Raw genomic sequence first — 26,636 nt, forward strand, 5'->3', positions numbered from 1 at the left:
AAAGCCTGCTGGAATGAGAGGGTTTGGGTATGTGCTGCACCTGGGAGTGTAATTAGTGTTTACTTCTCCTGGGGCTTCATGCTCAAAGCAAGGAACATTTTGTCCTCTGCTAGCATGAAATGTTTGTCAACATGTCTGATATTTCATATTGAACTGCTCATATAACTTGTTTCCCTCAGTCTTTTCTCCCCTCCCTTTTTTCGCTACTCTAAGCTTTGGATAGATCTAGAACCATGAGGAAAAATAAGAAAATTTCTTTTCAGTATGAATTTATTGAGAAGCAAGAAGAGTACATAACACATAGCAGAATGATTCACATATCACTTAAAAGACATTAAAGAGTGAAATTCTGGGTAGACCCCAGAAGACTTGTGTGATGTGAATCTGGTAACAGGGCATGGACCACTGGGGAAAATCCATGTTCATACTATGTGGTCTTTGTTCTGTGGTATAACAAAATCTATACTAATGGAAGCTCCAGACAGGCTCCGGAGAAGATTGGAAATGTTGAGTGCTGTAACTGCATGATAAGTGATATATATGAAAGTCATCTTCAGCCTGTTAGAAATGGTACCTCCATAATTTACTGGGGAAAAAAAGAGAAGTTTAGGCTTTTGCCTGTTCTGCCTCATGCTATTTTCATCCCAAGATGAGAATGTTGATATCAGAAACTTTCTACTTGCAGCTCTATATGTTGGAAGGAAAAAGTAGGCTACAGTGTGCATTTAGAGAGAAAATTACCACTAGGGGGTCTAGTCACATCTTGAAAATAGTGAATTATGAAGAGGAATAGCATCAGAACCACCATGTGGGGATTATTTCCTTCAGAATCATTGTGGCATGCAAGCAGCTCACTTGGCCCGAATAGCTTTGGTAGCTCTCATGAAATTGGCTTGTTGCTAATAATAATCTAAATAATTTTTCACGGTAACATAGGCACAAGCGACAGTGACTTGGTCTTCATTAGTCAGCTCTGCTGAAACAGCGTAATCTCCCTGTATGAGACAGACACAAAGCAAGAGATTAGCCCATCAATAGTTTATGACTGCTTCTGTTTCTGTGAGGGAGCCCTCTTCCTAGAAACAGAATAACGCTTTCCCTATCCAGTTTCCCCAAAACATTTCCTGTCCAAATGTTTCAGAACTGGTAAAGGACTTGCCCATATTTTCTGCCAAAATAATCTCATCAGGGATGTCAGTGCTGACAGCACAAGTTCAAAATTAAAACAGTGCAAGGGGAACAAAATGTTTTGATGCATAAAAATTCATTTCAGATCTGTGTAACTTTTCATGTTTCTTATGATCAAGTACAATATGGCGTGTGCTGTTTAGTAACTGGAAGGGGAAGAAGTGCTCTGTGTGGCACTTCTCTTCCTTGGATCTTATTGTTCAGTGTGTACACTGTTATCAATATAACATTTATGAGGTTGGGGGATATGTGTGTATAGATGACTCAATCTGTAATGAATTGCTATATAATAAAACAAGAGGTAGTTTAATTTCAAATTGTGTAGTTAAAATTACTAATAATTCTGGCTTTGGGGAGAACTTTTTATTGTTGCAGTGCAAAAAAATCTCAACTTGAAACTATGGCTTTTCTGTATTGGTCAAAACTGCTCTTTCCAGACACTTGGAGAAGTAGCAGCACTAGGCAGAGAAGGTAACAAGGCTTATTTAACTTCTGAAGAAGAGGTGAACTAGATTTCGTTCCCTCTAGATTACTGGTACTGCAGCATTTCTTTCTGTTTTTTCTGGAGTGTGGAGGGGAGCAAAACCTGGGGGAGAAGAGCTTGGCAGCAGTGGCCTTCTGGCTTTGAACCACAGAAAGCTCTTGCCCTGCTCAGAACTCTTCTGGTTGTGAAGTGGAAAGAGACACAGTTAGAATGAGTCAGGTTTTTTGGCATTTGCCTTTTACCATGGGATTTCCAAAGCAATAAATGGCCTGTGTCCTCACAGAGAGGCTCAAGTTAAGTGTAACATCCAAATTTAAAGAGAGGCCCAATAGCAACATGCTCATGAGAATACAGCCTTGTTGTAGTTGCTGTACAAACTGTGCAAATGCCCATCAGGCTGCTCAAATGAGGCTGCTTTTTACAATGAGCAGAAGACGATTAATGCTTGGGATAACTCCTTATTGCTGGCATGGAAGGATGGTGTTATTTGCCTGATTGATTAATTAACAGAAAAGGTTTCCTATTCCCTTTCTCACAAATATGTTAATTCCCAAAAGCTTCTAGTTTTGTTCATGGAAGGGAGTTTATTATAAACTCATTTCCATTGCTCATTAGTGATTTTGATTTATTTTTTTTTTTCTCCTCCAGAATAATTTTTTGCTCATGGGTAAAAATTGTTATTAAAAGAGGATTGTGAACAGTCTTAGAATTCCTGGCTCCAGGTTCAGCTAATTTACCCGGAACTGGAGTTTTATTGGTCTCTGTGGATGTTTCGAGGGATTTCTCTTGGTCTAAAGACCTATGCCTTTTTTTGTCTAGAGCCTTGGAATGTTAGTAAAGATGCTCCTGGACCATGATGCTGACTGATATGAGCTTGGGCACTCTGGTGTGAGAGATCAAAAGGTGTTGCTCAACACAGCATCTTTAGGCATAGCCTTTAGGGAAGCAGGCTGGTAAGGGTAGGATAATAGCCTGCATGAGGGGGCCCAGCTCCCTGGGTGAAAGCCTTGGAAAGTGAGGGTTGTGGTTGCTATTATCCCCAAGGTAAGACTGAGACATTTGAGAAAGTAGCTATTATGGAAGGCTCAATCTACCCAGAAGTCAGATACCCTTGTTATCACCTCTGCCAGCCTTGGCAAACCAGGCTCTCTGGGACTCATGTCCTTGTTCTATATCCCTGTTCTGATCCTGTTGTCTTTTCCTTCACCTGAACCAATCCAGTGCAGAGCAGGCCCCAGACGTCATGTCTGAGGCTCTGACATAGGTTTTATGTCTGCTGCTGAACTGAGAGCTCAAGCTGTGCTTTTCTTGTGGGAGTAAATCTAAGGAGTGTGTGACTGACCACCTGAACTGTGTGCATTTGCAGTAGTGACTGTGATACTTTTCTTCACTATGTTCTCAAACAGATACCTTGATGATCCAAATCTTGCCTTTTCCCCTTCAGTCTAGTCTCTTCAGGCATGTGGCTAAAAATTCTTTGTTATTTACTGGTCAAATATGGCTTCATGTTGTGCCCAGTTAAGAGATTCTGATGCATGAAATGTTTGAGACTTATCTTGCTTTGCGATGTGGTTTAGTTGACCTTCTAGAAGGAGACTTAATTCAGCATAGAGAAGGCTGGTTGTAAAGACCTTCTGTAACGGATGCCCAGGAAATTCAGAGCAGTGCCTAGAGTACTGCCCGTTTTCTTACCTTTCAAAGAAATTATCTTATTGTTTTAAGACTCTGTAAGTCTAAAGAAAGCGTTCTTGGCCTAATTAACTTGTACTTCCAATTGCAACCTAGAAGACCTCTGTCCCTGTATCTAACACCATATATGCTCAGTGGAACTCATACAATTACAACAGTTGAATAAATTACCTTCATAGCTAGTGAGGATGAATGAGCTTCTCCAAATTGTTCAGCCCACTAAGGAGTGAGCCAAATTGCAGCCTTGGTCTCTCAGGACCTGGAGCTGCTGCTTTTCTTGCTATTTTAAGAGAAATAGAGGGGGAGCCTACTAAAGAACAGTATGGCTGCATGACTTAATGCTGGCAGAGGGGACTTGCTATCCTAAGAAAACCTGTCTATCTCTCCATAATGCTTTAAGCAAAGCCAACTTAATTTCATATTAAAAAGGATTAGTCATGTAAACACTATCAGATCCAGTGTGCAATCTGGGGGAGCCTGGAATATGCTGATGTGATTGCTGGTAGTCCTCCGATTATACCTCATCGAGAAAGCCCTACTGCTTGGGAGAACTTACCTGTGGGATTTCTTTGATGCCCAGTGTGACTGGTCCCTCATAGTAGAGGTGCTCTGAAAAGCAGATGGTGGTAGATGGTTAGACATGCAGCACGTGAAGGAAACAAGCAGCTGATCGTAGATGCTTTTCTGTAATAGTGCTTCAGAGTGCTCCAGTGACAAGTGTTATGGAACTGCAAAGTGCTCTGTAGGGTCTTATAACAGCCCTCCTGAGGAAACATCAGGATGTGTGCTGCCTTATGGGGAAAGCAGGGCAGAGTCTGGGCTCAAGGAGAACCTGCAGCCCCTGTCTGAGTGGAGCAGGGGGCATAGCCTTGCACAACCAGGTGGGTGTTCCTATGTCAGCATGAATCCTGCAAATGAGGAAATGAAAGGGGAGGGGGAATTGCCAGAAATAAGTCCTTTAGCATGATCTATTAACTGCCTGCATCTGCAATAATTGAACGGTACTGTTTTGGTAACTTTAATTGAAAACAATTTGAGCTGAGTGTTTCTGTAGGCGTGGACTTCTGACTGCTTGCTGAACGTGACCATGAAGTAATAAAAACATGTCTGTCTCGCTGCTGAGGGAGCTTTCACCGATAAGTTACATGATGTGCTAAAGCCATCACAAGTTGTGTTGGTGACTGGAATAGAGCCCAGGAGCTCCAGCTTCCAATCCTCATCTCCCTAACAGCAAGGCATGCTTGCTCTTTGCTGTGGAAGAAAGGGCAACTGGCATTAATGGACAGAATTAGAAAGCTGTTCTGCAGTTCCTCCTACTTTTTTCATAGCTTACTGGGCTAAACTGTGCAGACTTGACTGAAAATAAAATTGGTAGATGTTACAGGATTTCAGAATTTCTTGCACAACTTGCCCTCCACAAGTTGTGGAAAAGTCTAAGAACTGTTTAAGGATTCTCTCTTGTAGGTGTCGTGGAACAGTCTTTACTTTGACAGTGACGGAGTGTTTCATGTTTATATGACTATGTGCTGGCATACTGATGCTTGTCGCTTCTAGAGAGTTGTTTTAGTCCAGTCTCGCTGTGCTGGTTTAAATTGTTTCATGTGAAAGATTGGATAAAAGGTTTGTAACAACATTTTTGTGTCATGTGGTCCATCCCACCATGCAGTTGGTATTTGACTTGGAACAGAGTCCACAGAAAGTCTTCCTTACACATGCTATGAAATGTTAGTGCCTTGTAGCAAACTTATATGAAAGAGTCATAACTGTAAGAAAGAAGCAGGAAAAGAATAGCAGAAACCTGAGACATCACCAATGTTCTACACCTTTGCATTAATGATGAGTTTATTAAACTTAATGCTCTGATGATTCTGGGAGGTGGAAAAGATGCAGAATTTCTCTCAGTGTTGCCCTGAAAAACCTAATGCCAAAATGGAGAATAGAATGTTTTGGTTTGTAACTCTCAAACTGATCAGCTCTGCTGCAGTACTCATTCCTCTCTGCGCCCCTAGCTATTTCACCTGTCCACCAAGAAGTCTCTTCAAAGAGCAGTCACCATTGCTGTGCACGAAGCAGAGCCCTGGAGTCTGACACATCTTCACTGCAGAGAGCAGTGACTCAAGAATTTCAAAAATACAGAGCAGCCCACTTCTCAGCTCACAGCTTTAATAGAGTCTAAATGGGAGTTAAAGGCATTGCAAACTGCATGATTTGGGTGATGAGTGTCCTCCGTGGGACTTGAGCTGTATGTGTTGATGTGTGCTGAGCCATACTGTTAGCTGCCTCCTCAGGGTGGTGTGGACCATGCAACGTGTCCTGTCTTTCAGTCTTCTTTGACTATTTCTCCTTCAATCAACTCTAAGCCTAGCAAATCCTGCATGGCAGCAGAGGAGGGTGGAGAGGAGCATGGGCTGTGAACATTCACCCTTCCCCAAAGTCCTTCTCCACAGGGATGTGGGGCAAAACTCCTCTTGGATCATGCGGCTCATTAGACTCACCTACACTGTCAGAAAGCCATCCAGAATCTAAACATACAGATGCAGCATTCAAGCTCTGCAAAGCCTATATTTTAATATGAAGTAGGAGTCGTCAGGCCATAAATTTGCTTCTGAAATGATGGCAATGCTAATCTGTCTCCTTGAGTGTAGGTAGAAGCTATTTTTCCCCCCTACTTTGCTGTGACCAAGTAACAATTACATCAGAGCTAGATAGATGCAGTCTTGGGGCTCTGCTTCAGCCCTCTCTGAGAAGTCTTCCGTGATTTCCCTGATGTGTGGTAGCTATGCCTTTGCTCACTAATCAATGGAATTGCTCTCATGGGCTGTACTATCTTTTAGTGACTGCAACATCTCTTCAAGGAGAAAAATCTGGGGGAGCTGGGCCTGTTTAGCCTAAAGAACAGAAGGATTAGGGGAAAGACCCTCGATATGCACAAACACCTGAAGAGAGGATGTAAAGAGGACAGAGCCAGGCTCTTCCCAGTGGTGCCTAGTGACAGGACAAGAAGGAGTAGGCATAAATTGAAGCTCAGTAGGTTTCACCCTACTGTAAGAGTAACTGAGCTCTGGCACAGGTTGCCTAGAGGTGATGTGGAGTGTCCGTCCTTGGATGTATTCAAAAACCCCACCTGGACCTGGTCCTGGGCAACCAGCTGTAGATGGTCCTGGGTGACGTAGGTGGGAGCTGGATAAAATGACCTTCAGAGAGACTTTCCAACCTTGGCTCAACAATGAGAGGGTCAGGGGAAAGACTATGCTCTTTTGAAAGTATGTCCTGAGAGGAAACCAAGGGCAGTTTTCGTTTTCAGCTGCTTGAGACTTGCCAGGAAACAGTATGGGTGCATAGATCTGCTGAATCTGATTCATGTTCACTTCAGACCATGGCAACCTCCTCAGTACCTATGCTGGCTGCATCAGGGTTTTCAAAGCCTGTTCAATGTTCCTCTCACATGAGGATTTCTGCTATAATTCCAGAAGTGTAAACATCCTCCAAGGCTTTAAAGACTGTAATTTATCACAGCATCTTTCATATACATTTTTCTCCATATATTCATACATTTTTATAATCCTCCATTGAAAGAGGATGAACACATCTGCTGCAGTAAGTGTAACTGTCACAAACACTGAGCCAAGCTCATTGAAAGAATTTTGTGGTTTCTTTTTAGAGCAAACCCAGATGTAGCTGCAAAAAAATGTACAGACATTGGGAACAGCATAAAACATGAGTGCATTTTTCCAATTAAAAATTCTCATATGTCTTTATTAGTCTGTTGGTAAGTTATGATATCTGTCAAGCATGCTGTCAGCAATGATAGGCTTTCAATCCACCTTCTATTTTCAGACCTTTTTGTTAAAGACTTAACTGAAGCTGATTTCTGTAGAGCATGCTGGAAAATATTTCTAGTGTACCACTGTTTCAAGGTGATGATGTTGTATTTATTGTAACAGCTTTTCACTGTTGTTTCTACTGAAAATAACTTTAGTCCCTTTCCCTGCCAGTGAGCAGGCCTCTAGTAGTTTCCAGTCTGAAGCAGAGCTTTCAAATGTGTAAAAAAACTTCCTGAGGATTACTTCAAGTTACTAGTTATCATTTATCGTGAAGATGCCTCTCATTCCTGACAAAACACCTATAATGAAATTCTCACTGCTCTTTCTCAAATCTTCCCTGCACTGAAAATTTTTATACGTTCTCACACTCTTGTACTATATAAAGGCCCTGTACATCTGCACCCACCTCTTCCTTTTTCTGTTTTAAATCTTTTTAGAACTTAAATGCTCCATGTTGGAGTTGTTCTAGGACACGATCTTGCACCCATGCAACTGACACAACTTCTCTGAGTTTTAGGGATGTAGGAATGATCCGAGTAACTGCCAGCTATATCTGTATAGATGGGTGAGAAAAATGTACATAAATACATAGCCAGGTGAGAAACATCCTCTCTCTTTTTACCGAGGAGGAAAAAATGAGATGAAAGGGATTGCATGTCAGCCCAAAGACCTAGCTTTGTGGTGTAGCGGCTTTCTCAGAAACACGTACCTGAACTCTCAATGTGATATCCAGTTCTGTAATTCATGTTATGTTCTTTACTTTTATTCACAAATGCTAGTTTAGAAACTTGCTCACTGTAACACTTGCCAAAAGAGGCAATAATGCAAATAATGGAGCTGGCAAGCACAGGGGGTGGTTCTCTATGGTTTGGGAGTGTGCAGAAGGAATTGTGCAAGTGCTCTGATGGTGCCTTTATCAGTGCAGCCTGAAAGAAAACTCGTGGACTTGCAGAGGATGCAGCTATCTTTTTTTCAGGAAGCTTTGTATAAGCCTGCAAGTTGTGGTTGGCACATTACTAAATATTACCCTGCCAGGTCTTTCTCTCCAATTTCGGTGATTGTGTTGGGAAATCTGTTAAATCTTATGTAACCTTTTTCTTCGGAGGAAATGGGGAATAACCAGAACTTTCTACTAAAAAAGAGAAAGACCTGAGTTCATGTTATGCCTCAGAACTTAGCAGTTTTGTTGTTGTTGCTCTAAAATGGGCAGCAGCACATTTCCTTGCAACCTTTGAGCTAACAACTTTACAACAGGCATATACCTCAAAGAAAAAGATCTTGGAATCCTATTTAGGAGTGCCAGATGTGAATTTTGTGTAACATAAATAGTAAATACTACATGGTTATGATGAACGTTAAACTTCCAGCTATATCAAGGCTCTTAAAGTATTTCCAGTCATGGCAAAAGCATAGGATTATAGCAGAGCAAAGAAAAATAAAACAACCCCAAACACCAAAGACTCTTACATCCGGCTCTTAGAAGTCTCTTTTCCTTGCAACTTCTGCTCTGCTTGTCCACATGACTGAGTGGACCAATAAAGCCTGTAGCAGAGCTATGTTCTGTCTCACTTTGGGAAGGGGAGGAACAGGAAATACTTGGCCTCCTTGTGGAAGGCAAGGAAATTCTGTGTGGAACTATATTTAAACTTGGGTTAGGTCTGACCAGATGTTGGAAATGTTGCCCGTATAACAGGGAAAAAGGGGCTCGGCATGAAAAGCTTCAGTTGAAAAGGCTATCTTCTCCTCTGTACCTTTGCTCGGCTGCATACTTGGCCATTCACAATATTGTCCTTTCTGCATAGCTATTAGGTCAGATTTAGAGCTGTGCCAATATGATCAAGTATGGCTGTGCTGAATGGCCTCATATTGGCCTTCAGCTGATTTCTGTGTCCTAAAACATGGGTTAGAATCAAATGTCATGTAATTAAAAAATACCACATTTTGAGTTTGAACCTTAGTCTGAGAAAGTTTAGCTCTTTCCTGCTGTGGCTTAATTGCTAAATAAAAGAGCTACTGAACAAAAGGTCATGTATTAAAGTGTGTGGCAGAGGTCCTTGCACTAACTGAGGCATGCTTCTAAATGAAGATATATAGTATTATTTAAACCACCAACTATGGCTTTATATCATAATGTACTTCAATTAGTAGAAACAATCACCTGTCAGTTTAAGATTAAGGGACCTGGAAACCCCAGGAGGCTCTGGCTTTGTGGCTTAATGTGTGAATACCAGTTTGTGCTCAGCTCAGGACTGACTCTACTTCTCCTTAATGTATTCTCTAAAGGATGTTATTTAGTACTTCACCAGAATAAGACAGTTTTTCAGTAGGCCTGTGGGTGGTTTTTTCCCTCTTGTAACTCAATACACAATTGAAGAAATCTCTGAATTTAATTTTTTGTCTATCTGGCTTACAGGATTTACATAATTGGTTGCTCATGCAGCATTTCTCTATTATTCTCTGTGATATTTCTGTGCTCTGTGAAATTTCGTAGTAATTTTTCAGGGGCTGTCTTAGCAGCAGTTCTGTGCATGGTCTTTAAACTCGTAGCCCTTGCACATGAATTATTGCAGCGTTATCAGGATGGAGATGCAAGTCAGTGAAAGGAAAGCAGAGCTTCTGAAACTAGCTGATGCTCTAACAACTCTGAAACTTACCTGAAGCTCTACCTCTTTATTTTAAAATCAGCCTAAAGAAATGATCATGATGTAAGAGGGAATTCAAAATAACCGTTTAAGATTTGTGGATATTACAGTCCAGAGGGATGACTATAGCTTTTCCAGACATACCATAACTACCTTTTCTCTACCTGTGTCATGGCAGACAGGATCTTGAGGTGCCCAGGCTCACATGGGACCAAAGATGCCTGCTTTTTGGGGGCAGCTAATGCCACTGTAAACCAACTAGTGCAAGTCTGTATCAATTGGCAGTTTTACTGGCATGAACTGAAATCATCTGACTGCTGCATAGGCATGTGTTGAGCAGAAACGAGATGCAAACTATAGATGGTATCAAACAGTATTTTGATCCCAATACCCTTATTCAAGCATAATTTCTCCTAAAGTGAGTTAAGAACTGCCTTTAAGGACCAGAAGTGTTACAAAACATGTTCAGAATGGCTTGTTTGTTTGCTCAGCCATTTATTTTCTAGAACTGGCTTTTATTTTTGTCATACTTCTTGCTCACATGACAACCATGTGGCTATAAATAGGGCTTATGAACCTCTGTGCTGTTGGATGCGGCCACATTACCACAGTTACTTTTTATGGACTTGAAATCCCATGTGCATGCAATATTCTGTGATTAAAAGAAAAGCACGCAGGTTAGGGGGAAAAACAGGCTCTGAAATTAAAATGTCTCTGTCCTACTGTGTTTCTGTCATCCATTAACATGCTGTTGAAGTAAACAGAACATTACGATGTATTGGTGAGTTCAACAGCACAGCGGGTGCATCCTGCTTGGAGTATTCAGTAGCCATCAAACACTTAGTGCTACCTAAATTACCTCCTTTCTTCTTTCCACAGAAAATAAGCTTAGAAAGACCCGGCTCACAAAGCGTCTCGGAGTAGGTTAAGACGGTCTTCCCATTTATGATGAGGTTAAGCTTGGCGTATAGTTCCTTGATGCTGTGTCCTACACACAAAGCAGAAGGAGAGCTTGGAGAAAGTGCAAGGGTAAACAGGTTTATTACTTTATTTTTAAAGATTCTATTCTTTTCCCCTGCTGTTTAAGCCATTGAATGTCTTCACTAAGAACTCCTAATACATAGAAATCCATGCTTCAGGAACAGCTCCCTAAGTCCCTTCAGGTATATGAAGGGACATAATAGCATATATCTTTATTGTTAAATAAATACACCCATGACCTTTCTCTGACTTTGAGGCCAATTTGCATCATATATCTAGTGTCTTCACATCTAAACTTCTTACTCTAATTAGCAGAGGGATCGTGTTCAATGGGCCCCTGGGAGCAGCCTCTGGTCTGTACCTGCTGCCTGGGAAAACAGTAGTTCAAACCTGTGTTTGAGCCAAACCTGTGACAGGGACCAGCATAGCAGCCTGGCAGTGATGGGAGGTTTCCTGCTTGTGCCTGGCTTCCTAACATAGATAGAGCCAGTGAGGGTACTGGATTTAGAGGGAGATTCTGTACTCTGAGTTGGTAAAGTATTTGCAAATGCCTGTAATGTGATTTTGCAGGCTTGCTTAACTTTGCAGCCACCTGAAAACTGATGCTGCTAGGCAAAAGGGCAGCATGTCTCACAGGAGAGAGACCTTTTGTATGCAAGGAAGCATTCCCAAGTCCTAAAAGACGCTTGCCATGTAAACTTGCTTTCAGCCTAGGAGCATACAGCAGTGCTCTCATATTTATGCTCTGGTAGTAAAGGTTCTTCGTGGGGCCAACAGGGTTGCAAAAAGGTGGCTTTCCTGTGCAAGGGTTACAAAGCAAGCTATGGCTAATATTAACTTGCACACCCAGCCCATTAGCTCAAATGCAGTTCTGCTTTTGACCTTTTACTGCTGATCAGTCAAGTGCTGAAGGGTATAATTTCAGCTAGCACAGGTGCCGAGCTGATGGCACGACTGTGTTGCCTCAGGCTAATGCTTCCCCTGCACTCTCCTAGCATGCTTCTCTGCATGCCCAGGAGGGACAGGGAGATGTCTCCACCTTGCTCTGTGGAAGTCCCTTCAGTCTCCTACCTGCAAGGGTCAGCCCTGACAATGCTGGTGCCAACATGAGGCTGTGGCTGCTGTAGCTGTCACATTCAGCAAGATTCTCCCCAGAAGATTTAGCTGTGAAGACAAGCTTTGGGGTACCCCCCACCTTGGGTATTCATATGTACTAATGAGGGGTAGGAGAGGAATAGAGGCTGAAGGCTGATATGACTTGCTTAAAGTGACATACATAGTCTGAGGCCAAGCTGATATCAGAACTGACATTTCTGTAGCCCTTTACAGGTTTTGAAGTTTCTCAGACATGAAGCCCTTTCCTATTTCATAGGAGGTTGTCACCCTTGCTTGCTTAATACCAGCACTCATACATGAACTACATGTTTATGGTGTGAGAAAATACCAGTTTACTTACTTAGCAAGATTGCAGCTCTGATGTTAAAGGTGTGGGTTGAGACATCAGAACAACGGTCAATGCTGAAAGCAAAATCTTGGTGGGGATCTGTTTGGAGACAGAAAGTTGCATTTTTAATGAGATGTTGGCTGTATAGAAGACAGCAATAAAATATGGAAGTGTTGTAAATACCAGATTACATATTCCTTAAAGATCTCCAAAATGTGCTCAAAACTCCCATACCCTGTGCTTAATAACTACTTCTGTCCTTCCTGCCACTTCAGTCTGAAGCATGTTCAGATGATAGCCTATATATGGCTAAAACCTACTGTGTGGTGAAAAAGAGCCAAGTTCAGGGAAAGCAAGTTCTTCGCAGTGGTGGATAGTTAGTACTCATTCAGCAGTGAAGTCTTAGCACAGTTGCTCTTCCCGGGATCTGTGGATCACTCTTCCTTCCACAGCACTGATGAGCAATTGGTTATGATGATGTTTTTTAATTCATTAGTATTGCAAGATGGCTTGGTGAGGCTGATTGCAAAATCGAATCCTGAAGTGGGATGAGAAGTCCAAAGATTAAAATAAAATGTGTAACTGAGATCCTGCAGTATTTCGTGCCGGGTCCACCATCATGTGATATTTATAACCCAGGAAATATTCTACATTTCTTCTCCCTTTCTGAGAGACTGTAGTCAAAGGGAAGCCCTACAGCCCATGACTGGTATGAATGTGGCTCTTACTAATTCCTACACTATCCATTTATCCACATCAAACTCCAAAACTCTCGTACAAACAAAAAATTGCTTTCCCCTCACTTCCACCTTTTTCCTTGCTAGCCTTCATGAGACTCTATGCTATGCCTGGAGGCTTGCTAAGGTGTCACTGTCTGGTGACAGGCAGCAGTGACAACTGACAGTTCTGCTCCCACAACCAAAGGCATGTGAAAGTGTTCCAGAACCATGGTTGGAGGAGAAAGATTTTGCCAGTTTGGAAACATATCATCCTGAGCCTTACGGCTTGGTTTAGGCATAGGTTTGTCCCTCATGATAGCTTTCCAGCCAGCCTTTGCATCCAACTTTCTCCTCTGTGGAAACCAGAGAAGAGACTGTGGCATGTGCAGAAATAGCTGTAGTCTCCCCCATTCGCACAGACTTGGGAATAGAATTCTGGTTTTAAGTTATTGTTGCTTGAGGTAATCTTCTCACTGAATAGAAAATAATAGGTTGGGAGAATTTTCCTTTGCTGTGGTGAAACTTTTCACGAGTGTCTCTGTGACACTGGGGCTGAGCTGGCATCTCTGTAGTCTGATCCTATTTTTGCAGCAGTGCCCCACAGCTGTAGCAGCTAGCAGGGAGCAATCCTGGGTGACTGAGAGGGGAGCATGAAATGAATGGAAGCGCTGGGAGAAGCTGGGGCTTTAAGCAAGGCTCTTCAAGCACATGGATTATCAGTGTGGTCCAAAAGGAGCTCCTGAGTCTTCAGGTCTGTCAAATTAAAATAACTGTTTAAAGGAGGGAGATAAAAAGCACTGGTATTTTCCACAGCTGTGTCCCTTGAAGGATTTTGGCCTTCACACCACTAAAGCAGTCTCTGCATCTGCATGATCTGTTCGGGACAAAAAGTTAGTGCCTGCAGTTGTTTATCTGCTCAAGTATGACAAGAGTCAGAGGGTTGTCTTTCCTCCATTTCCATATTCTTGTCACTTCTCGTTTTGTTATTGCAGCTTCAGAAGCTGTTGCAATCGGGTAGGAGAGCAGTTTCCTGCTCCAGATGGAAAGCATGTCAAACTTCTCTTTTCTCCTGGACCGTTACGCCTGCTTCCCCTCTGGTGTCTGTCACCTCACAGGGCTTGGTTTCTGCTTTCCTGTGGACTTCTGCAAGAGCCCCTCTTGTTTCTGTTTTGTGTGTGGTATGATGGTAAGGTTCAAGAAGCAGTTGCTCAGATTCTGAGCAATTTGGGCATTGATGCCTACAAACAGCACTGGTTGTCGATAACTGGTCTGGTCTGATTTCCAAAGAGAGCTATGGTCACAAATGGCACTGCATCATATACAATGCTTTTCTCTTTTCAAAGAGATTAGGTTGTGCTTATTCAACAAATTAAATCATGGTATTAGGGCTAGAAGTTCAATTTTTAGTTCATTCTCATCAATATCTGTTTGGATAGAAAGGGGATGCTCATGAAACCAAGCTTCTCTGGAAAGCATGGGCTTCTTACAATGAACCTGACCTCTGAGTTGTTTTAGTTTGGATGTCTCATGCCTGTTGCCTTTGGGGTTTTGTATGTGGTATGTTTTGGGTTTCTTTCTATGGATTGAGCTCTTTTGTCAGATGGCATAATTCGTGGTGCATTGTAGCCATGGGTGTTTTCTACTGCTAGTGATGCAGCATAAGACTTTGGTGTGTCCAGAGAAGTGTTGTCTGCTCCCCAGAGAGGAAGAGAGCGAGGAAGCACTCACATGAGAAATTACAGCAGAATTTGTGAATTAGAGCACTTGGATTTTGTGTTGTAACTCTGTTGTTGAGAAATGTAAATTTTTCCACTGGCAAAAGAAACACCAATTAATTTTCTGACCATCCCCCTGTAGAAATTCAGGCTATGACTTTGCAATCCAACACCTTGGATATTGTGATGTGTGTGGGGGCCTCCTTCTGAAATCAATTGAAAGGATGGCAGTGTTGCTAAAGCAATGGTGCCAGGGGGTCTGGATTCTAAACAATGTAGGCAGAAAGGTTCCTGCTAAAAGGAAATTAAATAAAATAGTGATTTATTTTTTTTTAACCATTTGATAAATGAAAGTGTCTGTATATTCAGCTGTGCACTATGGACTAAGGTAGTGTGCCATACCCATCTTTTGCTTTAAAGGTTGAGGAGTCCCTCGTGTGGCAAAGGCAACTCTAGGCAACTGCCATTTTTGTTTCATCTCAGATACACAACTGTGAGTCATTGTGTGTCTCTTATGGAGGTTTAATACTTATTCTTCCTTGTTTGCCTCAATCTGAATTGAGCTGGTTAGACTGGAAAAAAAATACATGTTATGTCTTTCACATGTGCAAAGCAATAACATTTACTGTTAAATCTCTAAAATACGTGGGGCTGCCCTTCAGCCTTCCACTTCCCTGCAACGTTTCATAGTGCACAGTACTGTATGTTCCCAGACTTCCCTCCACCCACTCCCTTCAATCTGCTCCGTCTTCCATAATTAAAGCTAGAAACTCTTCAACTGGTTGCAGAGTTCTGCTTTTCCAGTTCAGCTTTGATATATTACCAACACTCACAATGTTGCTGGAAACTTTGCAAACACGCTGAGGTTTATCAGTGAAAAATCTGCTTGTGGCCGGGGGGTGGGGGAAAGAGAAAGGGCATTTTTTTGTCCTTGTGTTTCTGGTGAGAAGGGCTGGGGCTGCAACATGCATTAGAGCTAGCATGAAGGTGCCTGGGAGCAGCATTTTGTCTGAAGTTTCTCTCTAGCCAGGTCTAAATCTTTCAGGTAACTGCTCTGAGAAAGAGACTTTTGTAAATCATCGGTTAACTTTCAGATCTCTTAGACCCGTTATTTGAACTTGATGCTGTGGCTGATGCTGAGCTTTCAACTGTATTGAACACTGAATGTACAGCTCCCACTGAAGACTGGCTTCTGTAGTAGAGACCTGCTTTGTGAGATAGAAGTCTGAGACAATACCTGGTATCTTGCTACTAATCACCTCCTATATGGCATAGTGCCAGCTGACCCCGTGCATCCCACCTCCCATTTCACCCTTACCTAAATACCCTAATGAAGATTTATGGCTATGTTGGCTTGGTATGTGGTTTTCCTTGCACATGACCTGTTGCGGCACCATAGCGCAAGGCTTCAGCCTGGCTTACTATTGCGGAGTGCTCACAGCAATGAATTTGGCTGGGCTTTTCTAGAAGACTGAGCAGATGTGTGTAGTACATCCTGAAAGCTCCAATGAGTTCCTGAACATTTCTTCCTAGAGTTTCTTTTCCTGCTCTTGGCAGAAGGTTCAGAGGTAACTTAGCTCAAACACATTTACAGTGGTGTATCTAAGTGACCCTCCTGGCTTCAAGCCTTGTACCTTTGATGGAGATTATTACCCTAGTAACAGGAACAGCAGATGGGAACACACACTGATGCCTCAGTTACTGCAGTTCTGGGTGCACCAGCTCATGCTCCTGCTGAACATGGATGTGCACCAAGCCACAAGACTGTGAGCTGGGGCTGCCTTCACACCCCACAGCCTTCTTTGCTCTGGGAACAGGAAGATGTCCAGCAGGAAGATGAAGCAGGTAGCTGGAAATGATAGCATGCTAACCCACAGGGAATATGTCCCTCAGAGCCTGAGCTGCTACATGACTAACTGGGCATTACAGAAATGGCATTACATGGCCAGATGGGAAGCATCTGTTATAGGAATTTTGCTGGCCTGGTGTACAACAGCCTCTGTCTCTTATTCTTCTCTCTCCCTCCCCACATCTTGTTAACTATCCTCTACTGGCTTTACTCTCATCTGAATCTGCTTGAAAATCACATTGTTTCCATATGAGCGTGAAAATCAGTGGTATGAGTGAAAGGAGCAATAAGCAGGGAAGCTTTGCCTGTAAGAGTCCTTATCTGTTAGTCCTGCAGTGTGAGAAGACTCTCCAAACTGGTAAGCTTTGGGTGTTTCAAAATAGCACTTTTGGGAGCAAATAAGCCATAGAATTGAAGGTAATGACATAGCTGCACTTGGCTAGGGTCAAACAAGGACAGACTGGTGCTAGAGGAGCTGGAAATTAGAACAAGGAAGAAACATATTTAGTAATTACCCAACACTTCTCACCTTCAAAGCTCTTAATAAAATTAAATCGTTAGTCCTTATAACATTCAAGGTGATGAAAGGAGAGGGAAAGAATGAGGAACTGTTTGGTATCTCAGACTTTATGCATTCACTTAACAATTTCCTTTAATGTCTGTTTAAATAAATTAACCTGAATGCTCAAGGTTATATTTGACACTGGAATCTACTTATAAGACACTGAGGAAGAAGCATCAGGTGAATTAGCAGTTTTCAGTTGTGCATCTGAATTTCACTGAGCACCTTCAGTTTAATGAACTTCCCTTTGGGCCTGCATTCACTATGTGCCATTCTGGGAAAAGCAGAGTGACCCTCTGTTCAGAGGGGAGCAGAATAAATTTTAAGACTCGTGTTGGCTGTTTCTAGCTTATCATGAGGATGCTTTATCTCAGTATGCTCACCTCGGATATGATCAGCTCCAGGCTTTTGCCTAGTTTAGACAGACACTCTGACCTCCCTTTCAGCGGTCATGATATCTTTAATCTCCTGTACCTTTCTGGCTTGATTAGGCCGTGTGGAGGTGGATGAATAGGAATATTAGAGTTCACATATCCTTAATGTCCTGGGGGTACAGACTGTGAGAATTCCCCTTCGAAAACAGCACTATCAACTTATGGTCTCTAAGGTCTGCTTAAACCTGAAGCTTTTGGAGATGTCCAGTTGAGTGAATAACTCTGCTTCATTTCTGATAAAACTTACATGGCTGTAGAGCGAAGCCTGAAGATTTGGTTTTGGTACCATCTATAAGGTAAAAAAACCCCAGAACACTAGCAGAATAAACTTAAAATATGGTTTAAAAAAGTATTTGTGCAATATTTAAATGATTTCCACTCTGCTCTCAAGAATATTGAGCACTGGTAATGCAAAGGGCAATTATATGCTGCTTGGTCAGACTAGGGCATGGGCATTGCTGGCTGGTGTCATAAGGCCCTAGTTTTGGAGCAAGGAGATTCCAACATCTTACAGAATTAGTTTGAAGAAAGGATGAAGACTTTGCCTCTTGCTATTTCAAATAAAAGTCATTGCTGAGTATAGCCAGTGTCCAAATTTGCAAATATTCACTAACTCAGAAGGCCGATAGCTTCTCCAAACATGTTGCTGGGGCACTAACTGCAGCAGTAGGTACAGCGTGTGAGGCGTGTGAGTAGCAGATGTGTGATGGAGGGCTCAGCCTGTGAGCAAAGGGCATGAGGTGTGGCAGATGGAGAAGAGGCGAAGAGATTTTCCTGGAGCTGCTGGTGGCCTGGACGAGGAGCTGTGCAGTGTGATGAGCTGGAGGAAGCCCCTGTAAAGACAGCAGGTCTGAGGGGCTCTCTGCAGGTGGAGGGCTGTGTTTGGGGATGAGGGTGCCACCAGCATGCACAACGCAGCCTTGCAGAAGGCTTGACCTCAGTTCCCCTTTTCGTGCATGAACCACCTTTCTTGGCAGCAAGCTTGTTAGAGCTGTTTGCCAGGGCTCAAGGGGAGGCCCAGTGTCTGAAGGTTCATTGCTTTTGCCAGTGGTGGTATTTGGAAATGGGGGTTCCTGTGCTTTGTGTGGTATGACAAATCTTTGTCTGAGCCTGTTTGAGAAGACAAAACTGAAAGATGCCAGCTTTGAGAGAGAGCACATACAGATCTTTATTTGTATTTGATAATCCTGATTTGTCCTAGTTAGCCTGGGAGAGAAAGGCAGGCAGGGCAGGCTTCAGCTACAGCAGTGTAACAAGAAAATCCTGCATTAATTTGGGCCCAGCAGGGAACGTATTAGAGAGAGAAAGTCTTTGTTCTTCTGTTCTGTGGGTAAGTAAACACCATGCCCTACATGAGTAAGATGCATACAGTAACTGCCTGTATTCTTAATCAGATCTGTCTCTTCTCTCCATGTGTTGTGGGGATTTTGTCGCTTTTTGTATAAAAAAAAAATAAAAATCATTCTTTATAGTGCTCTACTTGAGATAGATATTTTGGATATCAGTGCTTGCCAGTATGACTGGAGATGCATAACAGACTTGTAGACTTGTGTCAGAAATAGAACCAAACATTACTAGAAACTGCCCTGCTGTTAGACACATGCCATGCTCTGGGATAGCAGACTTTACCACTGATTATACAGAACAGTAACAGCAGCATATAAATGGGCTAAATGTTCCCATTTTCCCAGGATGGGTTGAAATCCACCGCAGGAGCATGGCAGTGCACTGTCGTTGGAATGGCATGCTTGCTCTGCAGAGGAAACTAGCTGGGTTCCTGTCTGCCCGATCACAGCTGGATTATCTGACAGGAGCCATCCATCTTCAGCTGAAGAGGAACCTGGTGCATTGGATTAATTTGTGGTAGCTTTCAAGGTCCTGGCTTTTTCACAGCTCGAAGTTCTCCTGAGTTTTAAAGTAGCATCTGGGACAGATCAAAGGCTTTGGACTTGGTATGTGGTGGTTCTGTGCCACGCATTTGAATGTCTTGTCCCTGATGGTCATTGTTCCCCCCTAGTTTTAGGCTGCCTAAGCCTCCTTGAAGTCAGTGCAGTGACACCAACACACAGTAATGTTAAAGTAGTTTTTGCATTTTTCTGAGGTGTGTTAATTATTCTTAAATTATTCTGGATATTTTCGCTGATGGATGTTAAATTGCTGCGAAAACCTGACACAGGCCTCTTCTCTTTGGTAAACTCTAAGCATTGTAGATTCCATTTTTGAGGCCTTGATGACAGCTCTAGATGAGATGATGTGGCATTGTCAAGGAATGTTTCCTATAATTACTCAGAAAGCTTTACATTGGAACACTTACAAGCAGTTGTGGTTTGTTCTTGCTCCTGACTTTATGCAATGAATGTGCCTTTTGATAATTTCTACTTTATGAGATACAGGAGCTAATCTCAAGTTTTAATCAAACTGTTAATACAGCTGTGACTCACCGGTTTCATATATATGAGACTGCTCCCTCCATAAAGACTCAAATTCAGCATGCAGCAGCAAATGACAGTTCTGCCTTGCCCACAGTACTTCTGGACTGTAATGCAATACACAGTTTTCTAGGTGTGCCTCTCCTACTTGTTTGTAAAGGGAAGAAGTGGGGGCCATTACTCCTCCTGCTTGTAATACCTTGGTGACTTAGTGGCCACAACAACTGAAGATGTGGCAGAAGTCATAGGTGGAAAATGTGTCTACTAGTTTAGATTTAGCATCTGGAGATAAGCAGGAGGGGCTGCCACACATAAACAACTCTGTTTAGCAGTCCACAATGCAGGACCTTCATTGATTTGGTGAGGAAATTGGCACTATGAGAAAACCTCTGAAAAGTAAATTATATGGGAAAATTTAAAACGCGGTGGGAAAAGTTCAGCCGAGGTTAATTCTCTCCACTACTAGTCTCAGTGAAAGCATTAATATTGATTTTGCTAAATGGTTCAAAGTCTAGATGCTGAACCTAATGTTTTTTGCCAGATTACCTTGTAGGTATGAAATTGTCTCCTTCTCCTCCTTACCATTTACATTTTAAAGCTTAATAAATACTCTCCCCTCTCTAAAAGAAGAGGTAAAATGAAATCAGAGCCATCAATAAGAGGTCACATAGGAAAAGAAGGTTTTAATCCTCTCTAGTGAATCAGAGAATGAAATAGACAAGGTAGTTGTAATTCATGGAGGGACCAAAATTTTAAGAGAAGATTTACATGTGCATTCGGATCTATGCTACCTTCATTCTGATGATAGCTGCTGTTTGTTAGGATCTGGTGCTAGAAATATGCATGTCAACATCTGGCCTTCCCCCTGGAGTAAGTGAAATATAGCAGATGAATACTGCATCAAGGCTATGGCACTAAGATGGCTTGGACAGAGCAAGCAAACAAAATAAAAAATGTTTTCAAGTGGAATTCTTAAGCTCTTTGATTGTTTGCCCATTAGTGATCTATGCAACAAAAGATCAGATGGCAGTTGATGTCGTGTGGCTTTAAATAATTTAGAAGCAGAAGCAATTGCTGGAGACTGCTTGAGGGAAATAAATAAGTTCAAGAGAAGCATCTGGCTCAATCTTTCTGCCAAAAACCCAAAGAATAATGGAAAAAGAACCTTCTTTTATCAAGTGTCTAAAGAACATTTGCCTTGAAGAAGCACGAGGTGAGATTTTCTTTGCAGACTTTTCTTTGCCAGCTGGAGCTATTGGATTACTTGTAACCTTTAAATAAAGGATATAAGTGTGTGACCGGGGAGGAAAAGGCCTAATAATATTGGCTGACATAGAAAACAAAGTGATGTGTTGTAAAATTAGTGTTGCAATGATAACAATTTAGTGAGACTGTTTACAAGTTGGTATTGCTGATTGAGCAGGGATGGGTGTTACAGGTCTATTTTTTAAAAAAGGAACAAGAGGATTTTAAGATAAATAGAATATTTGATCTTTCAGTATGTAGGAAGAAGGATATGATGGGCTGAGTGTGTGTGTGCGGGGCCAGTAAGACTGCAGCTTTTCAGCATGGACAGACAGATCATCAGAAAATTGTAATCTAACCAGTTTCTACTTTTTCTTCTTTCATTTTTCAAGCACAAACAGTTCCCTCAAAGCAATGTTTAAAAGGAAGGTGTCTATACTGTGGTATCTGACCAGAGCAAGTTCCGTACCACAATAACCCTGTTGACTTTAAGGTGCCATTTTAATGGAGAACCAAACCTGTGCTCACAAATTTAAAGAAAAGCCATACAAATGAGAGTTTCTCTATCTGTAAAGGCAATCCAGTGCAAGCTCATACTGAAGTGGGCAGTGCTGCTCTCCTACTGTACCAATGTAGGGCAGAAAAAAGCCTTAGAGAAATTACCCTGCTGGAAGTGTGACATAATGCTATGCAAGCAGTCATGGAGCTGAGTGGATGTAAGTTCAGTCTTTCTTTGCTCTGCTTAGGAGGAGACATTGGCAAGTAAAAATAATTCTCTAGATGACCAGAGGGCCCTACTTCTTTGTCTAGCAGAAGATGTTAAATAAAGCAAAAAGCTACCCATATCCCTAAATGTGTTTTATTATATTTTTTAATCTGTGGATATGCAGATGTAAAACTTGAAACTGGTTGCACTGTTTACATATTTAGGTTCTGGAGTTTAAAATTAATACAGATCGATTGCTCCTTCTGAAAGTTCAACTGATGGCTGCTAACCTTGCTTCAGATGAAAAAAGAAGAAAAAACAATCAAAGTCAGATACGAATTGGGAAATGTTTGTCTGGTAGTAAGAAATCCCATGTCTGAGCAGTGTTTTATAAAGCCCAAAGAGTATTTCTCAAGATATCATCTTCAAGTACTACTACTTTGATTCTCCTGAAGATCTCCCCAAAATTCCTTGTTATTTACTCTCATACACAGAAAACAAAGTCCCTAATGGTCGATGCTCTCCAGACCCCTTCTAAGAACCTTCTGCTGTATCTGTAACCTTTTCTGTACTGTCAAGAAACCTACAGTTTCAGGCATCAGGTAGCTCTGAAATCTGAGGTCCTAATCTAAAAGTAGAGCTTTATTAATCACCAAACATACTGGTTTGGGTTGCTGGTCAAAACAAAAACAGACGTTCTGAAATGCTGATTTTGTGTAAGCCCAACTAACATCTCAAGAAAGAGCTGTAAAAATAGTTGGAAAACAGTTTCCATGTGTCTGCAGCAGCAATCACCTGCTTTAGCCTATGAAGAGGGCCCCATTTGAACACTATATTGGAAGACTGTTTTTGCGGCTAATTAAGACAATTAGGCTTACATAAATAGCAGATAGAATAATAGAAGCAGGTGCTGGTAGACACGTAGAGGAGTTACAATTTGTAGTCTCTGACTGCATTGCACTTTGCACTTTGAGGTGAATGCCTGACACTCAAATAACAGTGGAATCTGCTCGGGGCATTTTGCTGCCTCTGCCTTTCCGCCTTTCCCTTCTCAGACAATTGCCTTTTAAAATGTAGCTGGAAAGATCAAAAGTGTTATTACTGTAAAAAATCACTGTGAAATTAAAAGGGATAGGAATCAGCCATTTGTGTAGCAGGTTCTTTTCATGTCTCTGCATAGGCTTGCCAATTATGGTTCTCTCTTCTCAGTCAAAGATGTTAACCTGTGTTGCTTTTATCTTGGGATCCCTGCCCAGCTTTCTAAAGTGATTTATGGTCATTTGAGATCTTCCTTCATTTTTGTCACTTCTTCCTTGGAGGAAGAGTGGCGCTGATGGGAAATGTCTTGCTATTTATGGACTGTCTCGGTGTTTTGTCTCCTGTGGTTGTATAAAGGAGGCAGCATAGTGTCTATTTACTTTACTTGTAGACCAAACTTCTCTCAGCCTGAGTTTCTCCCCATGGATTTGCTGCTGAGAATTTTTGTCTGATTTCTTTCAGATTACTTTGGGTTTTTTACAAGTGCATTATATTGATTACTAGCATCTTGTTTAGCCCTTTCTTTTGATGCATACTTTGGGGTCCTGGTTACTGAATGCTTAGTCTGACATGTCTGGGTGGGACGGATCTATAGGATCCAGAATATGGACTGAGGCTGGGAGCTTGATGCATGCCTGTATCTTACGCACTATAGGGGCAGGATACAGCTAGAGCAAGTGCTTGTGACAGGGAACTGGAACTCGCTCCTGGGTAGGTACAGGATATGCTTCAGTTATCCACCTAAGCTTCTCTGTTACATTTATCACAGTTATATTAGCTCATATTTTTGGCTTTAGTCAGTTTTTTACTGCATTATAGGAGAGGATCTGATAAACTCCAAAGTAAAAATGAACGCTTAGCTCCTTTTTAAGTGCTCAGACTGATCTATTAATCTGTTGATAGAGGGCATTCAGCTCCAGAAATAAAGTTGTAAAGTACTTGGCAAAAATTCTCTCAACATCCTTAAATTTTACTTGATTCAATCCTGATTCACTGATACCAGTTTATAGTAACTCTCTATAGAGTTACTATAGAGGCTATCAAAGGTGAAATCGTGACCCTCTTGGATCCAACAGGAAATCCTTTACCCAAGATTTCATCCTAGATACCTAGATACACTTTGGCCACTTGTATTCCAAAAAATATGTCATCCTCTGGCATCTTCAGTGAGTAGGAAATACCATGGGGATTTCTGAGCCTGGAGGCAAATGAGGAGCAGTCTTCCCCAAAATAGCTAGAGAGTATGGGCAGTTGCCTAGCATTGACTCTGTTCTTGCTGACATTGCAAAGTTGTCATGAGAAGGTTTGTTGGCAAAGGGTCTTGTTAAACCTAGGCATTAGCCTGTCTGTCCCCTCCTGGGTTAAGAACAATAGGTGGGACACTGCCTACCCATAGCTGAAGAATGAAGCTATGTTCTACTCATCTACTTGTGGCTTACAGTGAAATGAAGTGGGGACAAAGCTTCCCCACTCCTGAAAAGGTGATCTGCACCTTTGGCACTCTTGTGAGCTTGCCAGGACGCTCAGTAAGAGCAATGCCTTCTCTGAAGGGAATGAGAGGAGTGTATGCAGCTTTATCCTCCCAATCTGTAGAGTTTTTGGGCTCAGCCCAAAACACCTTGTATTTTTCTGCTTTCTGGAAGCTACCAGACTATGAGCTGCATCAGCAGAGATGCTGATGGTGCATCTTGGTCTGATGCTACAGGTGTGGTAGCCTCTAGAAAAAGGCAGGGCAGAACACTAACAGCAGCTGGGAGTGTCGACACAACTGAATCTGCCAGAGCTGTAAGGGAGTGAGGAATCTGATTTAATTTTTGCATTATTTCCATGTCTGTGTAATCTTACCTCCCGTAACTGCCTGGGAGAACAGAAATCTTCTTTAATTGTTGAGCCCTGACCTGCACGATCTCTGGCATGTGCTTCTCAAGCTGTGAATTCCTCCTGAATGAACATACCTCTTACCTTCCTGCATGTGGCACATGCAAGTGACACACAAGCTCTAAACAAATGCATTTTGTTAGCTAGGTCGCTGGTGTGCATGGTAAGAAGCAATGCCTGACTGACACATGCCCAGCAGATAAATTTCATCATCATTTGAATTGACTCGAGCTGTAGCTTGTGCCTCTGTGTCAAGGTATCTCATGTTAACTGAGACCTTCTGTTGAGGGAACAGAATTAACTTATACAATGAGTTCTTACTAAAATAAAGGTAATAATGAAGCTTGTATTCAATATCTAATTAAATATTTTCTTAATGCAATATACCCATTTATAATATGTGAAGCCTGACTTCAGTCTCATGGGAGCAGGCCAGTAAAGAAAAGCATTACAAATATTTATTTGCTTCTCTTGTCCCTCACTGGCTTTATTTTAATGGGTGTGCAAAACCGCATGAAATCTACCAGTGAGAAAAAGCCCCCTGGGAAATCCTTTGTATCAGGATGAATTGGGAAAACAAACTCTAGGGTGCTTAATTGCTATGAATCGCTTTTCACGTCACGTGCAGAAAATGAATGAGTCGTCTGTGAATCTAATTCCCTTTGTCCCAGTTGTAAAGCAGATCAGCACAATAGGAAAGGCACAAGGCCAGCAAAGCAAGAGGTGGAAAGCAAGCACCATTCAGTGAATTTATTTTCAGTCATTCCAGTGCTGCTTGCTCCTTTTTTTCTCTACAGATTCAAAGAACAAACAAAACCCTATGGTCCCTGGGAAATGCCTCTGTTAAGTGCTGCTGCTGAAGTCTCACTAAGCACGGTGGCAATGGTGGAGAACATGAATCTCTCCCACTGTCACGCTGGGTCCCTTGTCACTCCAAGTAGGAGGACAGAAAGCATATCACCACAGCCTTGCTGCACATCAGGAAATCAGTAGATCAGTGCATTGAAGAATCTGTTTCATCCCAGGGCAAAAAGAAAGATAAAGATCCAGGGTCTTCCTCTTTTTATTTAACCTAACTTTGAGATCAAAATCCTAGTTATCTCTTTCACACAAACTGGATTTTTGACAGCTGTTTATTATTCTGAATTAGGTTACATTATTTTCTCTTTATTATCTCCTATATAAATGCAGTTAGATTTGTGTGTGTGTCAACCAAACCAGCTGTATTTGAAAGATTTAAAATATTCTAGCTGCGAAACCCCGTGCTCATTTGGGAGCATAACCCTTCCATTCACTGCCTGGATTACAAGCACCTCTCACTGCATAAGAACAACTTTGTTGCCCAGCTAAAAGGAAAATGGAAATTTTAAAAATCTCACCACAGCTTTTGTAATATATTTCCAAGTTGTCCTCTTTGCAGACTGTGTGCGTAGGCCATTCTGTGCTGGCACTGATGTAAAGCAGGACTAAGATGAGAACAAGAACGTTTGATATCTTCATGGTGGTGGTGGTAGTTTGCAGGATTACTTGCCTGTCTCTTGTTAACCCTCTGTGGAGGGAGGTGTTCCTTCCTTTCTCCAAGAGAGACAGGAGTTACAACATTCGTGCCTGCAGAAGGGTTAAGTGAGCCAATGCAGCCGTACTACAGCATGATATAAACAAGAGGATAATCAGAATTGGGAGGTGCTATTTCCATGTGCTTAGACTTCCGCTTTCTGCTTCATGTTATTTTAAACTAATGACAAATGAGCTAATCATACCTACTTACTGCACAGCATAGCTGTTCCTCTGTGCCTGCTGGAGCAATGC

At 42.0% G+C, this 26,636-nt stretch overlaps 1 protein-coding gene across 1 annotated transcript; it reads right to left on the bottom strand.

Annotated features, from left to right (window-relative positions):
- Positions 1 to 271: 271 nt before the first annotated feature.
- On the bottom strand, positions 272 to 26,426 carry LY86 (lymphocyte antigen 86). The gene is made up of 5 exons (XM_080609585.1): positions 26,207 to 26,426; positions 12,265 to 12,351; positions 10,687 to 10,815; positions 3,918 to 3,970; positions 272 to 995 (listed from the first exon to the last, which is right to left on the bottom strand). The coding sequence occupies exons 1-5, from the start codon at positions 26,325 to 26,327 to the stop codon at positions 900 to 902; spliced, it is 486 nt and encodes a 161-aa protein (XP_080465711.1). The 5' UTR covers positions 26,328 to 26,426; the 3' UTR covers positions 272 to 899.
- Positions 26,427 to 26,636: the final 210 nt, after the last annotated feature.

Source organism: Psittacula echo (genome assembly GCF_963264785.1).
Source record: "Psittacula echo genome assembly, chromosome: 2".
Taxonomy (NCBI): Eukaryota; Metazoa; Chordata; class Aves; order Psittaciformes; family Psittacidae; genus Psittacula; species Psittacula echo.

What these genes read in the sequence shown, in the direction of transcription:
- LY86 (XM_080609585.1), bottom strand. Translation starts at nt 26,327, where the DNA reads ATGAAGATATCAAACGTTCTTGTTCTCATCTTAGTCCTGCTTTACATC. An exon ending in CAGAGCTGCAATCTTGCTAA is followed by an intron (nt 10,816 to 12,264) that starts GTAAGTAAACTG and finishes CTTTGTGTGTAG; the next exon opens with GACACAGCATCAAGGAACTA. An exon ending in CTGTGGAAAGAAGAAAGGAG is followed by an intron (nt 3,971 to 10,686) that starts GTAATTTAGGTA and finishes TCTGCTTTTCAG; the next exon opens with AGCACCTCTACTATGAGGGA.